The 16,759-nt window shown below is 38.4% G+C and overlaps 1 protein-coding gene and 1 long non-coding RNA gene across 3 annotated transcripts; one reads left to right on the forward strand and one right to left on the reverse strand.

The window, feature by feature from the left end:
* Positions 1-7,157: 7,157 nt before the first annotated feature.
* Positions 7,158-16,709, forward strand: LOC109108375 (phosphomannomutase 1). 2 transcript variants are annotated; one of them, XM_042719447.1, is made up of 9 exons: positions 7,159-7,208; positions 7,383-7,483; positions 8,968-9,085; positions 10,050-10,126; positions 10,274-10,365; positions 10,460-10,559; positions 11,287-11,362; positions 13,865-13,980; positions 14,201-16,709. In XM_042719447.1, exons 2-9 carry the CDS (start codon positions 7,400-7,402, stop codon positions 14,321-14,323), a joined length of 786 nt encoding a protein of 261 aa, XP_042575381.1. In that variant the 5' UTR covers positions 7,159-7,208; positions 7,383-7,399; the 3' UTR covers positions 14,324-16,709. The 2 variants fall into 2 exon arrangements, with proteins under 2 accessions (XP_042575380.1, XP_042575381.1); XM_042719446.1 differs by having other exon boundaries at positions 7,158-7,483.
* On the reverse strand, positions 7,360-8,968 carry LOC122136434. The gene is made up of 2 exons (XR_006154127.1): positions 8,216-8,968; positions 7,360-8,066 (listed from the first exon to the last, which is right to left on the reverse strand). It is a non-coding gene; the product is annotated as an uncharacterized LOC122136434 (long non-coding RNA).
* Positions 16,710-16,759: the final 50 nt, after the last annotated feature.

Genomic DNA, 16,759 nt, shown 5'->3' on the forward strand with positions numbered 1-16,759 from the left:
AGGACCTTAGAGGGGCCAAAGGTCCTTCAGGGCTGTAAAGCAGAATGTGTGGCAAATAGATTGTGTGCTATAAAAGCTGACAGATTGCGGTCTGTAAATCTACTCATGTAAAATCTCTTCCAAGAATCAGTGTTTACAGACGGATGAGAAATCTGGGTGTGATGACCGTGAGAAATCAGGTCCCAGATCACAATAAGTTATTAAGAAGTTAAAAGCATACTCTTCATATGATCATGTTGAACGTTGCTCACAAATGGAATGAAAATCTGATGATGGCCTTGACAGCCTTGAATTATATTCACGATGCTCTATGTGATTCTGCTGACATTTCTCACATTTTAGAGAAACAAAATACAAGAAACTTAGCCTATATTGAATTTTTATTATTTTCGAAACAAGTGGACCGAAAAGTTCCCCTAGCTGAAGAAGAAAAAAAAGTATAGGCTAACAAATTATTTCGTTGTTATTTAGTGAGTAGTTTTCATCTTTTAGACGCTGACTAACCCAAATTCACCAATGACAGCTGACTCTAAAACAATTGCATTTGTCTAGAATGTGTCTGGCCTGATTGTTTTGAACATGAACAATCATATTCAGTCAGAGAAGTAACCTGGGTTCCTTTTTAAACGCAGGGCCCACTTTAACCTTCTCTTCCTTTTCTGTGTTTGTCTGACTAATGGTGATCACTCAAATCCAGCTCATATTAACTATTAGATGAGGTTTAGTCGAGCCTAACGGCCGTTAGTCGTTTCCAGTGATTTGGTAACTAATTCAGCTCCGGGGCCTGTTTGTTCAGTCAGGTGCTGATGTTGAATCGGCCTTTTTCCTCCCATTTCATATCATTCCCATTACAAAAGTTTTTGTGAGCGAACGCAAAAACACTGAAATACCATCTTTCCTCTTTTATAAACATCACTGTACTTTTGCATCAATACATTTAATCCAATTTAGAGCTAAAGAGAAAATATTACACATAATTGCGGTATGTTTGTTCATTAAACAGCAGGTGGCGCTGTAACACTGACAGCACAAAACACCTCACAGATACCGACAGCAGAGATCTGATGCTCTCACTCAGCAGTTTCTCTATTGTAGTGAACCTCTAACCTGAAAATGCTTAGAAATTTGCCTTTGCATACAGTGATGCGAAACTAAAACCAAAATCTTTTTTTTTTTTTTAAGATTTGTTTGCTCCTGTTTGATTTGTTTGCTCCATTATATCCATTAAAATCCAGGAAAATGAAGTAGATCACAGTTGATTTATTAATCTTGAATGTTACAAAAATAAACTGATGCAACTTAACATTGAAACTAAAATACAGCGTAATTCAATGCTGCAAATTATTAGAGCACCAGAAAACACTGAAAGGGAGAAAGAAGGTCTAAAGACTGTGTCCTCCCAGCAGACCACACCATCTCATTAGACACCTGTGGCTTTATCTTATGGTTTGTCCTTTAGAGGGCGCACACAGACTCCAGAAAACATACAAGATGGGAAAACATATAACAATATGGCAAACCCTATAAATGGCTCCTACAAAACCGGCCCCTAATTGTATTTGGCTTATCACAAAACAATTATCAACATTTATCAAAAGGAGCCTTGATATAATTAAAGGAAATCAATATAATGAAATTAATTTTATAAGTAGAATTAATTCAACACTCATCTTTTTTGTTACTGATACTGGAGGGTGTAGGGCATTATTCTGTATTCGCCAATAATAAACATATCTTAGTTACAAGCCTCTCTAGGATACTGGTTTGGGTCTTCACTATGATGGTTCGGACTAGTCCGTTATGATCATGAATAACTTCTGCAATTCGTCCTAAGATCCAAGAGCCACGTGGGGCGGATGAATCTACCACCAACACTACATCACCAGCTGCAAAGTTCCTTCTTCTTTCATTTCATTTTTGCCTCTTTTGCATTATGGGTAAGTATTCATGGACCCAACGCTTCCAAAAAATGTCCGCGCGGTACTGCACTTGCCTCAAATGTCGTCTTATGTACACATCAGTTTTACTGAATAACTCAGGTGGTATGATGGACTGCGATTTGTGAAGACTGCGAGAATGTGGTTAAAAGAAGAACATTCAAAATAGCTTCTACTTTGCATAATAGCGTATGTAGTCCTTCCTCAGTTAACACTTGTTGCTTTAAAATGGAGAGAAGTACTTGTTTAGTGGATTTAACCCCATACTCAGAATTTGTGCTCTGCATTTAACCCATCCAAAGTGCACACACACACACAGCAGTGAACACACACACCCGGAGCAGTGGGCAGCCATTTATACTGCAGCGCCCGGGGAGCAGTTGGGGGTTCGGTGCCTTGCTCAAGGGCACTTCAGTCGTGGTATTGCCGGCCCGAAACTCAAACCCACAACCTTAGGGTTAGGAGTCAGACAGACGTCCTCCTAACCTAAGGACTCCATGCTTTAACACTGGATCAAGTCACTATAGAGTACTTGACTTTTTTTATGAACGACACTCTGTTCGCCACAATGGTATGGAACCTGGTATCTTCATTGGATATATATTTCAGTACTGATTCGCTGTCAGACCAAAATATTGATGTTTCTAAATCTAGCTGTAATTCTGACTTGAGAACTTTGTCTACCTTAGTGACTAGAACTGCTGCAGCTAACTCCAGTCTCGAAATTGTGATTTTCTTTCTAGGGCCACCCTTGACTTTCCCATCAGAAAGCTGACGTGTACTGCATTCCTCTCATTTATGAGTCTCAGATAGCTTACAGAACCATAGGCTAGTTCGCTTGCATCAGCAAAGTGATGAAGTTGTGCCTGTGCATACATTAACATGGTTTTATACATGGTTTTATGGATCTGCTGACTTGGAAGTTTGTTATTTGCTTAAGCTCATATTTCCATTTAGTCCATTTATAACTTAAAGACTGAGGTATCTCTTCATCCCATCTGACATTCCTTCTGCACAGGTCTTGTAATAGTAGCTTGGCAGGTAAGATGAAAGGAGCAAGGAACCCTAAAGGGTCACAGATAGAACTCACAGCAGACAGTATACCTCTTCTGGTATGTGGCTGTGGCTTATTAGTGACATCAAATGTGAAATTATCATCTTCCACACACCACTGAACTCCTAGTGCTCTTTCTGTTGGAAGTTTGTCTCTATCCAAATCTAACTTCCCTACCTCATTTGCATAGCCAAACTCTGAGATGCTAGATAACTAGTTTAATTTAGCTAGGTGGAAACCTCCTCTTTCACAAGCAGCTGTTACTTCCTGGATAAGCAATATTGCTTCTTCTTCTGTGGGTACGACAGGATTGTGTCAATTACTTTAGACCTCGGAGTAACTCAGAATTAAGGGCAGTACCTCTGAATGATTGCCCAGCAATTTGTTGATTGCAGGGCAATGAAACATCCTGATTTTTGAAGGGAAGTTTGAGGCTACAATATCCATCCAGTATTTTGGCAAACTCATCAACAATTTTAATGAATTGCTCGTCTTCTCTAGACATCTCCATTTTCTCATCGTATGCATTCTCACTGAACTCAGTATTGTACTGGGATATCATTAAGTCATGCAAATTGACCAGTGATATACGGTTGACATTGACAGTGTTGCTATCTATTGTCTCCTCTTCTTAATGGGCCGTTACTCACCCAACCAAGCAACGTTCTCACAACATATGGCCCATCTCCCTAGCAGTTGATTATATCCCAGGGTTCTAATAATTTAGAGGCATTGGTGCCAATTAACAGGCCAATGTCTGCTTCTATGGTGGGAAGTAAAACTCCTTTTAAGTAAAGCCATTTGGATACTTCACTCTGATTAGGGATGTTGTGCCAGACACCACATTACTGACCATCGTCTTTTCTTGATTCATCATTCGCAACAGAATGTTGGTCTTTTTTCCAGTTATATCAAGCTGATTCATGAGGTCTGTGGTGCAAAATGTGGAAGAACTGCCGGGGTCCAGAAATGCATAGGTTTGCACTATTTTGTTTCCTTTGTTCGCCTTAATCTTCACTGGGACACTTGATAGTTTCACTTTCTTCCTCACCGGCCCCAATGTGTCCACAAGCATTGGAAGAAATTGATGGTTTGTCATAATTAGGATGAGGTACTCCAATAGTTGCCCCATTTTCCACTTTTCCTATGCAGAGTACTGTTGGGTGTTTTTTACTATAGACGTCACAGGTTTTTTGCCACTTATTACAGGTTTTACTCATGTGTCCTTGGACTAGACATCTAAAGCATATTCCTTTTTCCTTTATAGACTGGATCTTATCTTTGTGCATCTTTCTTTTAAACTGAGGACAGACATCTAGCAAATGTTCATTTGCACAGAAAAGGCAAATGGTTAGCATATTTGTAGTTTGTGGCTTTTCCATAGACACACTGATAGCAAAACTGCTGCTGCAAGACTATGGCTTGCCAGATTTGACTGCAGATTTAGTTTTAATGACATTTTGAATAGTTTGATCAATTATACTGCCAACTACGTCAGTTAGTATATTAACTTGCTTCTCAATAAACTTGACTAGGTCACAGAATCTCACCTAGCTGTGTCCTCTTTCATGGAGCTCAGAAACTTCATTTCACCATCATTCTCTGAATTTGAATGGGAATTTAATGGTCAGTTATTGAAGATTAGAGGCAAGATCAAGTTCCTCCATAAATGCCATCTCTTCCATAACATTACAACAGCTTGCAGTCATTTTGGATAATCTGGTTTAATGGATGGCCAAGACAGGGCCTTTTCAATATATGCATTAGAGATTCTTCCAAAATGTTCTTTGAGAAGTTTTTTGGCTTGCTGATATCTGCTGACAGGATTCATGTGAAGGCAAGTCTTGATCAATTATTTAGGCTGCCCTCTGGTAAACTGTTCCAAAAAACACAGCCGATCTTGATCATTGCCAGTTTTACTCTCAACGGTGTCCTCAAAAGGTATAATGAATGCTCTAATCTCCATCAAAAACTTTGACTTCCTTCTGAGGCAAAGAAAACAAGAATGTCTGTTTCACTAGACTGTCGGTGATATTAGTTTGTTTACGTAAAATACTGTACAAAGCAGTGTCTGCTGAAGGTGTTGGATTCTTTTGAGGTGCTGCCTGAGACCTTGAACTGGGCGCCTGGGTGGCTGGGTGCGTGAGTCTGAACTTGCACCAGGTGGTGTCGCACATCAGGTCTTGGTAGTTCAACAGCGCTGGATACTGGTTCAAGATGTTGTTGCTCCTTTCTAAAGGCAGTATGTGTCTCTGCCTGTGCAGATACAAGTGAACCTGCTTCCAAAGTGACTGGCCTGCCTTTGGGAAGTTTCAGAGGGGCTTTGCTTTCCTTTTGTTCTCAGAATGCTGAATGCGGCTCTTTAGGACCGACACTTTGAACCATCATTGCACTTTTCACTTGTTGTTTTCTTATGTCTTATTTGCTCCTTCTGCAGGTTTAGCTTCTGCTCCTTTTCCTCTAGTGCATGTTTCTCTTTTAATGCAGCATAATGGGCCTTTAGAGCAGCATGTTCTGCCTCTGCTTCAATCAATGCTGACAAGTGTGAACAGTGCGAGCTCCGAGAACTGTGCAAGGTCCATGAAATGTGTGAGCTCCGTGTTTACTCTTTTGACCTGAAAGATACTATGGAAATATTGTCAGCAGGAGCATCAACCTCAGCGTCCACATCTTTTGTAACTGCAGTACTAGTCAACCAGGTAGTCGCACATGACATAAAATCTTGAATTGCGTCCGTTTCAGGCTGGAACCACTTTTCAAGATCAATTCTATGCTCTTCCTCACTTAAAAGATGTTGGATAGACTTCTGAGCATCCTTAAATTCCGGAAAATAACATTCAGTCAATTAAAAGTTTATTTTACAAACTGATAGCAAGGTTGAGGGTTCAGCAATTAAAATTCATGCATTTGCAAAGTCAATCGTGGGGCATACTCATGCTTAAACATCTTCTGACTTTTCCCTGTTTCCACAACTTATCGTGTTTTAAGCTTTACATAGCGCCTTGCTTTGTTTGTGATCATCAGCTGGCTCCTTGTTGCACTCAAATAATCCAAATCCAAACGATTTCAAAGTGGGGTCTTTAGACAGTGTACAGTGTAGTGGGCACACACCAACTCAAGATAACATACAAGTAAGAAGGAAAAACATAAAACAATATGGCAAAACCTATAAATGGCTCCTACTATATATTATATATATATATATATATATATATATATATATATATATATATATATTTATATATATATATATATATGTGTGTGTGTGTGTGTGTGTGTGTGATATATTGAAATGACCAAAATACAGTGTATAAAAATACAATGTAAAAATAAACTGTGAAATAAATGTTGTAAAAAATAGTTCTCTTCCACTCTTCTTTTGAACTTTCCAACTGATTGTGTGTTTGTGTGTGTGTGTGTGTGTGTTTACTATAAACTTTTTTGTGGAACTACATGAACCCGACACTGTGTTCTGTTTTTTGATGTAGTGTCTACATCAGTGTGTATATTATTGACTAATATGTGCATGATTTGGAAGCTTTGTTTGATTTTGACTACAGGTTTTGAAACAATTGTTTGATTTTGCCTGAAGAGTCAGGGGTTGTGTTCATTTAGTTTTAAGATTTGGATTTGTGTTTAAGGTTTTTAGAAAATGAGTGAGGATTTCAAGAAATGTGTTTTAGGTATTAAGAAAAACTGTATACTGTATTTCTCTCTCTCTCAGTGTGTGTGTGTGTGTGTGTGTGTGTGTGAATGTACATAGGTTAATTTGTATGTTGACAGTTTCACTCTGCTCCCTAGAGGCGGAAAGCCTATATATTTCCTTTGTTCTTTTGCAGAACATAACCTGTCAGTCAGATACTGAATGTATCTTTATTCGTGCTCAGAATTAACGCCGTTCATGCCCTCATTACAGTTAATTGAAAATACCTTTTCAAGTATGTTCTTATTTTGTTATTTTCCGGAATGCTGTCACAGTTGTTGTTGTTATTGTTATGCTCAGGTGTATCTCCGAGACCGTGCTTGTTACGTGACGCTTCCGAATTCCATGTACTCATCTCACAGCGCGGTAACGCCCCCTTCACGCACGTGACCAGACTCCGCGCATTTGATTGGCTGAGGCCGACCCCTCCCCTGGGCGGACAGTGCTGCAGAAAGAAGCACATGTGCGGATCCATTCACACTCAGCAGTGATCATGTAGCCTGCAGTATACACTGTAATCATAGTAAATAATACTCGTCAGTATTGACGTCTTTATCTTTCGGTTTCAAGAAAGACGAGACACTGTTTATATTTTTATGCGTTAACTCATCTTGAGTCATTTAGAGTCTGATTTGTATATATTTAATTGTCTTATTTGATTTTTAATTTTATTTTATGTCTACTTCAATTGCTGGACAAGAAGAAATGGATAGAAAGTCTCGTGTAGCCGGAGGTCGAAATGTTTTGTGCTTGTTTGATGTGGACGGAACGCTGACACCCCCGAGAGAGGTAAAATCATGCGAGCCTATAGTTTATATAGGAACCTCTTTTTTTTTTTTTTTTTTTTACCCACAAGATAGCTATGAGATGACATTAAATGTAATAGTTAAGCGAATGCATAACAATTAAAGGATTATAAAAGATGCGTCCTTTATGAGATTGACCTCTTCATCCTGAGGCTATGTAACAATGTTTCTTTCTGCAGCGCTGCTCTGTGTGTGTAGGTGAAGCATGTCTCGTGAGTGTGTGTTTGTGTGCTTGTACATCTATGGAACACACGTTCTGCACGTATACATAAGCCAGTGTCCCATACAACAAACAACATTTTAGTTTGAGTTCCTAAACATTACCAACAGGCGCTTATAGTATAACAGGATGAACATTTTGGAGGAACGTTAATTGTGTCCAGCGGTTCGTTCTGTTGCATGAGCAGTTCACAGTACTGAAATCTGAAGCTTAACATGCCGTTCTGGCCAGGTAGTAGTGTTTATTTACGTTCAGATGCGTTGGTATCAGATGTTGTATCATCATCCTGTCCTCAGCCGTCCCCGTCTTCCTCCAGAGAGCAGTTCCTGGAACTTATGTGAACGTTCTAGCAATGCAAAAATGAATTAAAAAAAAAACTTTACAGCTTAATAAGGATTTTTTAAGACAGTTTTAAGAAAGAATGACGTTTTTGAAGTTTTAAAAGGTCATTCACACCAAGATGCGATAGCGATAAAGGTTTAAAACCGTTCTTACTTCAATAGAATAGCGGAAACGCCGAACCGTGCCGTTTGCATCACTATTACAGCGTTGATATAAACACTGACAGCCGATCAAAAACGATGTCTTCTTTAAAGCGCTTTATTATTCCCACACAATAAGTGCAGCGCGCGTTTAGAATAAACGGAACATCAGTTGATGTGGACGTTAACGCTGATTCATTATCGTTCTTGTTGTGAACGGGGCTTTAGGGTAGCGTTCTATTTTAATGCTTCGCTGATTAATCTTGCTGGGATTAATTGCTCATCTGCCACACTGTCACGATACTCTTAAACTCCCTCATTAAACGCCTGGAGTTGTTCTTATACGTTCATTAAAACGTCCATTCATAGCATACTGTTATGATTCACAGATGTGTGATAGCCCGAGTGTACTATGGCAGTCTGCAGCTCTGACAAAAGAACACACAGCGTTCCGTTACGCAACCCGTCGGTAAAGAACACAGCCATAACCAGCTCTCTGCCATTAACGTGACTAACGTGCACTTTAAACGTCTGCTGAAAACATGCATAAACGTAAAGTAGTAGAACTTACAGAGCTGCAAACATGATGTTTTATGAAACTAGCCAATGTTGTCTACTTGTTAAGTGGGCACAAAAATACTCTGAATCCTGTTGAGCAGATGGATGCCTCTGTTCAATGGACCCATAAATCAGTTTGAGTGGCACTGAAGTCACAGGTCACATCAGAAACCCTCCAGTGATGTAACACTGTTTGTTTGTCTGCAGAAGATCGACCCTGAGCTGGATGATTTCTTCCAGGCCTTGAGAAAGAAGGTGAAGATCGGCGTGGTGGGCGGCTCAGATTATTCCAAAATCGCTGAACAGCTCGGAGAAGGAGATGAAGGTTAGAGAATGTTAAGTAGGCCTATCATACATTTCATCATGGAAGCCTGCAGACGGTCTCGAGGCTTTAGGGTCATTAGTCAAGCATGTGTTTAATGGGTTTTGGATGTTGCATGAGATGTGGAATCTGGAGGAACTGGTTTGACTGGATCGCTGAGTCAACTCAAACATTAGCACAACAGCTGATATCCCACAATTCCCCCAGTAGAACCCAACGGATGAAATTAATTTGTGGCCATTGGAATGAACGGTTATGAAATCAACACCAGAAGATGTCACTACCACGGCTGACCAAAGTAAAAGATAGATAAAAGACTGATTTTTTTCTAAAACAACAGAGGAGACACATGTGAGATTACTAGGGTCTTTTTCTTGTGAGAAACATCTAAGAAGAAGTTGTTGCTTTGAGGAAAAAGCAACTGCAAAATGCATAAATGTAAAATGCAAATGCTAATTTCATTGCTGTATACACAAAAAAGTTGAGATTCTGTCTTAACTGTGGCTGTTAATTTCTGACTCAACTCCATGTTTGAATTTCTCTTATTGATCAGTTTCTAGTGTCATCAGCATGTGGCATACTGGCATTTGAATTGTGCAGATCTGATTAGATAAACCAAGAAATCATGATTGAATCAGACTGAGAACAGTACACTTCAGAACCGAATGCAACTGCATTCTCACTCGAACTAGAGCAGAATCCAGATCTGATGTTATTGCAACAATGACAGCTATTTGTTGCCATAAATTGTAAAGTTATCCAGTCAACACAAAAACAGGTTTGATCTTGAATGAATCAGAGCAGTGACGCCCTCAGAGTGTAAATGAGCTTGTTTACATCAGTACGTGTGTGTTGTGTAATACAGGTAAAGGTCACCAGAGTGATGATAAGATGTTCACCAGAGCAGATGTGTTTAGAGCACTTTGATTGCGTCTCATGCTGTTGTTTTGTTCTTTTCTCGCTACAGTCATACACAAGTTTGACTACGTCTTCGCAGAAAATGGAACCGTACAATATAAAGACGGCAAACTCATCTCTAAACAGGTGTTTGATTTTCTGTTTCTGTAGATCCTGATATGTTTCAAATATCATAGAAGTTCTTTAATGGTGCTGTTACCGAATTGGAATTCTTTTTAGAACTTTCATTGAAAGACTCTTAAGTGTCTTTAATTTTTTCAATCTGTTTTCCAGGCCATTCAGAATCATCTGGGTGAGGAGTTACTGCAGGATCTCATCAACTTCTGTCTCAGCTACATGGGGCTCATCAAACTACCCAAGAAACGGTAACAAAAGCTCCAGAGCTGGTGACCTGTGATGTCATTACAATTCAGCAAACCACATTTAATAACTTAAACCAAATCTCTCACTCTCTCTCAGAGGGACGTTCATTGAGTTTCGTAACGGCATGATCAACATCTCACCCATCGGACGCAACTGCACGCTAGAAGAGCGGATCGAGTTCTCTGAAATCGACAAGGTATTCTCAGTTTACAAGAACTTTTGTTTTTCCACAATGGGGCTTTTTCACATTTCCGGGTTTCTCAGCTGCGGAAGATGTCATAACTCCATGTTCAAGAGCAGTGAATGGGAGAGTACCACATATATATTTATTTGCATTCCCATTTGCTCAAAAAACAAAAGAAAACTCCACGATAGTGTTTTCATGACTTAAAGAAAAAAAATTGAGCGAGACCGATAACGGCAATCAGAAGAGAGAACGATGTCAAATTTACCGTCCCTCCCAAAGACGCAGCATTAGAAACACCCTCACATTAGCGTTTGTTTTTTTTTTTTTGTAATTTGATGCAAAGGAGATATAATACAAAGTATAGTGTTATAAATGTACATACATTTTAAAAACAATCTCAATAAATAAAAAAAATTGAGGATTTACGATGCCGTTAAATGCATCATCGCAGTCTTGTGAAAAGGGTTCATAGCAAAAAGTTCACACAAAACCCAAAATGGGCTTCATTAAATGGTCTGTATATTTCAAGAGCGATGAAACAGACAGTCAAACAAATTGGCAATGAAAGGTGTATTTACATCCAGAGTTAAGCAAGTTGGGCAGTTGTCACTGGACGATCTGTGTTCCTGTGTGAACAGGTGCATATGAATTGACTGTTTTCATTTAGAGCAGTAATGAACCTAAACGCACATTACTAACAACCCAAAACTTCAATCCAAACTGTCCTGTCCCGCAGAGAGAGAAGATACGAGAGAAGTTTGTGGCTGCTCTGCAGAAGGAGTTTGCTGGAAAAGGCCTGCGGTTTACCAGAGGTGAGCAGGAAATGACATCACCAGCTCTCTGATGATCTGAAGCAAATGATCTGTGCTGAAACAGAGCTGTTTGTACCTGCACAGCACATAAGACACACACACACACACACACACACGCGGTATCTGTGTGAAAGGTGATTGGCGAGCGCTAACGGATGCACTCGTGTGTGTTGACAGACCAGTGACCTGTGAGAGAAAACGAGTGTTTACTCAACAACCTGTTTGCGTTTGCTGCATATGTACACACACACACACACACACCCACACACGCACGCACGGCCGTGCGTTAGCTTTGACGTCTGGAGTCCATTTTCAGCAGTTTTGCCTGTAAAGTTCAGCTCAGTTGCTCACACCCCGGCTTTGTGTTTTTCTTTTCTGTGTGATGGACAGTCGGAGGGGGAGGGGCCAGGGGTGTGAGGTGATCAAGCCCTCTGATTGGCTGTTGCTTGAGCAACCGTTGAGTCAGTGCTGGAATGCAGTCCAGTGGAGGGACACTAATGAGTGTCTGTGTGAGTTGAGGGTGTGTGTGGGACTATAATTAATTTTTAACGACTGATTTCGGTCCTGCAGAGTTTCTCAATCTGTCTGAGGACAAACAGTCACGCAGTTCACGTCCCTGAAGACAGAGCGTCTCACACACAAAAGGGGTCATTGCTGTGAGAATGAGCCTCAGGGCTTGTAAACTCGTTAAACTCTCTGTTTCACTGCTGAGCTGCGGCTTTAAAACCACTGAAAGGGTTCATTTTGGAGGAACACACTAAATGACAGATTAACTATAAAACCTATAAAAACTTATTGATACATAAGATATTGTTCGTAATATTCCCAGATGAACACTTACTGGACTAAAGCTACTTACTTACTTACTTACTTGATTCTCTTCCTCCCCAGTGGGACATAAGGCTGCAACTTTATTTTACTATCCAGACATAATTTTTTAGAAAAATCAGTGAGTGTCAAATATGATCATCAAGGTTTTCACAAAAACAAAGTTTTATAAAATGATTAACTTCACATTTCAGCCTTTAAAGCGTGTTTTTAAGAAAAATGGAAGCAAAAGTGTCATTATATTAATTTAAACAACTATTATGAATCATTTATAATGTTAATTAAATAACATAAATATATTACTGACTTAATGATTTTTTCATTTTTTAGTGTTAACTGGGGATATTTGTTATTTTTACAATTGCAATAGCTTCTGGTTTTGGATTAGTTTGAATTTTTATTTTTTTACAACTTTTAAAACATTTACAGCTCTGTGTTTCCTGCATAAAAATCATAGGTTAATTTTCACATTGTTCTGAACAAGAACGGCAGACAAGTTTATAAAAAATGAACATTCATTCTCTGCCAGCAGGTGGTGCTTTTGGAATGGTAGAAATATAGTGGTTTCCCGCTAACAGCGGCACAAAAACCAGCCCAGCAGCAGACTTTGAAACAAGCAGCATTCATATTTCATGAAATTACAGCCTTTAATCGTCACATTAGGCCGTATCGCAATTCTTGTCTTACCATCCCCATATTTAAGACCTCCTTAAATCATAATTAAGATTTTTTTTATTTTTTGTACCATTTTAGACTTTTATGGTGTCGATACAACTAAATTTAAGACTTGTTAAGGACCTGTCAGCTTTTCTAATTTTTGAGAATTCCATGCTCTTCACTCACTGAAAGTTTCCTCTGTCTGCGTGCATGACTGACTGTAGCAACAGTTAACTGTTGTAGCAACCCTTGGCACCGTAGGACCCAAATGCTACTGAGCTGACCTTGATGTGTGCTTGATATAAATTTGATTTTGTTAGAAAATAGAGTTTGGCATTTATTTATTTCACTATGTCAAAAGGCTTCGCGGTCCAGAATGACGTATCTCACGGTCCGTATACTGTTATAAAGATCTTATTGATTTACAGTACAAGCATCAGATTTTCATCTTACTTTTTGGCATATAAATATCAGCATCTGCACCAAATTGCACAATTTTGCTAATTTTGGGCCCTGTTTTTTTCCTCTGTATTCTCACTATATTATACTGTTTGAGGCATAAAAGCTTGATGGATCAAATATGATATTTAACAAACACATATGCAAACTTTATTATTATTATTATTATTATTGTCTAAAGGTTCAAAAATGGTTCCATTTAAAAACATTAGTTTTTTTTTCTCCATATATAAGGCTTTACAGGGTTAACTGTCAGAGAAGCAGCCTGAATTTATTTATTTAATGTGTAAATATTATTGTTTGCATATTATTGGTGGGATTGTTTTGGGAGGGTTGTTTTTTGTTATAATGTGTGGGATGAGAGCAGGTTGAAGTTTCAAACAGCTAAAATGTTTCACTACACCTTTACTGAACATTATCTCCAAACCTTTAACTTGGAAAAACACTGCAGGCATCCTTGATAAAACTTTTGATGCTCAAGGTTACACCAATGTTAAATGAATCAAACTATCTTTTCATAAACTTCCTCTTAATTTGGGATTTTGTCATTGTCTGCAGGGGGTTTGATCAGTTTCGACATCTTCCCAGAGGGCTGGGACAAACGCCTCTGTCTGGAAGTCCTGGAGCAGGAAGGACTGGACGCAATCTACTTTTTCGGCAATGAAACTTCATTGGTATGTGATTGAATGGTTGTGTATGTGTGTGTGTGTGTGTGTGATATATATATATATATATATATATATATATATATATATATATATATATATATATATATATATATATATATATATATATATATATAATATTATTATTATTATTATTATTATTATTATTATTATTATTAATATTAATGTGTGTTTGTCTATCTATTTTTAATATTTGTCCATGGTTTAGGGTGGAAATGACTATGAGATCTTCGAAGACCCTCGTACCATCGGCTTCACCGTCTGCTCCCCTGAAGACACGGCACGGCTCTGCAGGGAGATGTTCTTTAACGCTCCACCCAATGAGGCGTGAAAGCGTTTGTGTGCACCTGCACGTACACCAGACTGCCTGTGTGCAGCGCTACTGCGCCCACTGCTGGTCACTGTGGGTAATGCAGTCTGCTGCACCAAAACCAAACCACTGCTGATCCGCGGACTAAAGGGACTGTATGTAAATATCACTGACAGAGCTTTATCAGTGTGTTCATAGTTTTATAAAATTTTAATTTTCAAATGTAATTTTCATATCTAAAGATTTACCCTCTTTTTATAATAATACCTGTTTTCCTGTGGCCACATTCACACTGCAACATTTCCGGAGTGACAACTGTATGTAAAATACATTGAATCCTCTGAATGATGTACAGGACACAGGACTCACTCCAGAAATTTTGACAAAGCTGTGAACTTAAAACATGGAAGCTAACTATTTTAACTCAACTTTTTTAACCAAAGTAACATTAGCTATCAGTTATTAGTAAGTGTTGTGTTTGTTTGTTTACCTAGTGTGCTCCATCACGTAACGGTGCTAATTTAGTTAAATGAATTAAATAATTACGTTTTTTCAAAGGAATTAGGGGAATAATAGAAATGTTGTACAATTTATGATAAAATAATGCATTTTAAATTTTTACTTCAAAAAATATTCGCACATACACTCTTAATATGCCAAAAACGGCTCATTTAATATTGTCTCGCCACATTGACAATTACAAACATTACAGGAATCACATAGACTAAATGATATCTTTACAGTAGTAGTACAGTAGAGTAGTTTGCATACCTGGATATTACTGTCGGTCATTTAGCATTTCTGTTGACAAGAGTTAAGATACTAAATGTTTACTATAACCTACATCTTACCTCACATTCTTCAACCATTAAAACTTAAGCGTAGCGCTGGAGTTCCCGCTCAGATTCTTTGAACGGTAAACGACTGGACATCTCAATTATTTCACACTGATGAGCGTCTTTGCAGAAAAAAATAAAACGGGTCATAAACAGAGCAATAGAGTGCAGCTGAGCAGCAGAATATCAGAAACTAAGAGACAAATTTGGCCATATCTGATTCTTAATCAGATCTACAGTGGGTACGGCCCTGTTTGGTGAAATAGCCTACTGAAGACACACATTTGTTTCTATAGTTCTCTAGCACCTCCCCTGATAGCACACGTACACCACAGAGAATCTATTTGACGTCTGCATTTACATCTGCAAGACGTATTTTTTAGAGTGTTTGGTCATCTGCATGTCTATGACGTTTCCTATAAGATGTCAAATAGACGTCTATTAGAAGTCTTTAAGATGTTTATGATTTAGAATGTATGTAAAACTGACATCTTACAGACGTCTGTCAGATGTTTGTAAGCAGCAGATGCTTTCCAGATAAAGTGATCTTTAACAGACGTCTTGCAGATGTATGTGTGCTGTCTGGGTCAGATGAGCGGTTGGTGTCCAAAACAGTTTTCATTTTAGCGCTCTATCAGATTTAATACAAATGCTCCTGGCACCGCATTAAGTGTTCATGCAGGAGTTCATTCGTTTGTCACTCGTTTAAATGGACCCAGTCGATGAGTGACATGCGATCCGTGGTGTAAACGTGACCAATCGCAACGTGACTATAGATCTGTTCCATGTTGAGTTCAAGTTTTGTTATGCTTTTCTGATCTTATTTACTGTCGCAGGTGATTTGAGCTTGAGATGTTCGTGCTTAGTTGAATGTGGATTGTTCATCCCTCTTCTGTACTCTCGGACTGGACTCCGAGATATTTACAAGATTGTGACAATTCTGCATATTTAATGAATGGTTTGGCGCTACGTGTTTGTGTAGTAAGAGGATATGAGATAAATCTTGTCAGATTTGACACTATAAGTTCATTAATAGTTGATTGATATGTCGCATTGCTCTCTTTTACGTGATATTTAGGTGTTAATCATTCCAGACAGAATCCAGACGTCGCTTAAACACTCCTCTTGATCCCTGAAAACATGGTGCTGATCCCATAGATTTCCAGGGCATTGTAAGATGTTTTTTTTTTTTTACTGGACATCAAGTATTTCTAATTCAGAATCCATAGTCCAATTGATCTCATGCTATGAATGTTGCTTCATATCTGATGGCATAAATGCACTTTATCTTGAATTAATTCATATCAAAAAATTACACAACTGATGTGAACGGTGCCAGATTAAATAAAATATGTGACCTTAATTCTAAACAAACTCATTTATTTAGCATCTCTCTCTGTATTTTTTTGTTGTATCACTTCACTCAAAAACTGAAACAGTAATGTTATGTTCATGGTTCAAAATCTGAAAGAAAAAAATCAGTGTAAAATGCACATGCTGATATGCCTTGTGATGAATCATGAATATGTCTGTTTATTTTAAATACAAGTGTGTTTTTTTTTTTTCATGAATTGTTATAGAGTCTGGTCTGATTATGGTGTATTTTGTGTATGTGCAGGTG

Source organism: Cyprinus carpio, chromosome B3 (genome assembly GCF_018340385.1).
Source record: "Cyprinus carpio isolate SPL01 chromosome B3, ASM1834038v1, whole genome shotgun sequence".
Taxonomy (NCBI): Eukaryota; Metazoa; Chordata; class Actinopteri; order Cypriniformes; family Cyprinidae; genus Cyprinus; species Cyprinus carpio.

Excerpts from the sequence above, each read along its gene's own strand:
- LOC109108375 (XM_042719446.1), top strand. The coding sequence starts at position 7,370 with ATGTCTACTTCAATTGCTGGACAAGAAGAAATGGATAGAAAGTCTCGT. Across the intron at positions 7,484-8,967 it reads CGCTGACACCCCCGAGAGAG|AAGATCGACCCTGAGCTGGA; the intron begins GTAAAATCATGC and ends GTTTGTCTGCAG. Across the intron at positions 10,560-11,286 it reads AGTTCTCTGAAATCGACAAG|AGAGAGAAGATACGAGAGAA; the intron begins GTATTCTCAGTT and ends CCTGTCCCGCAG.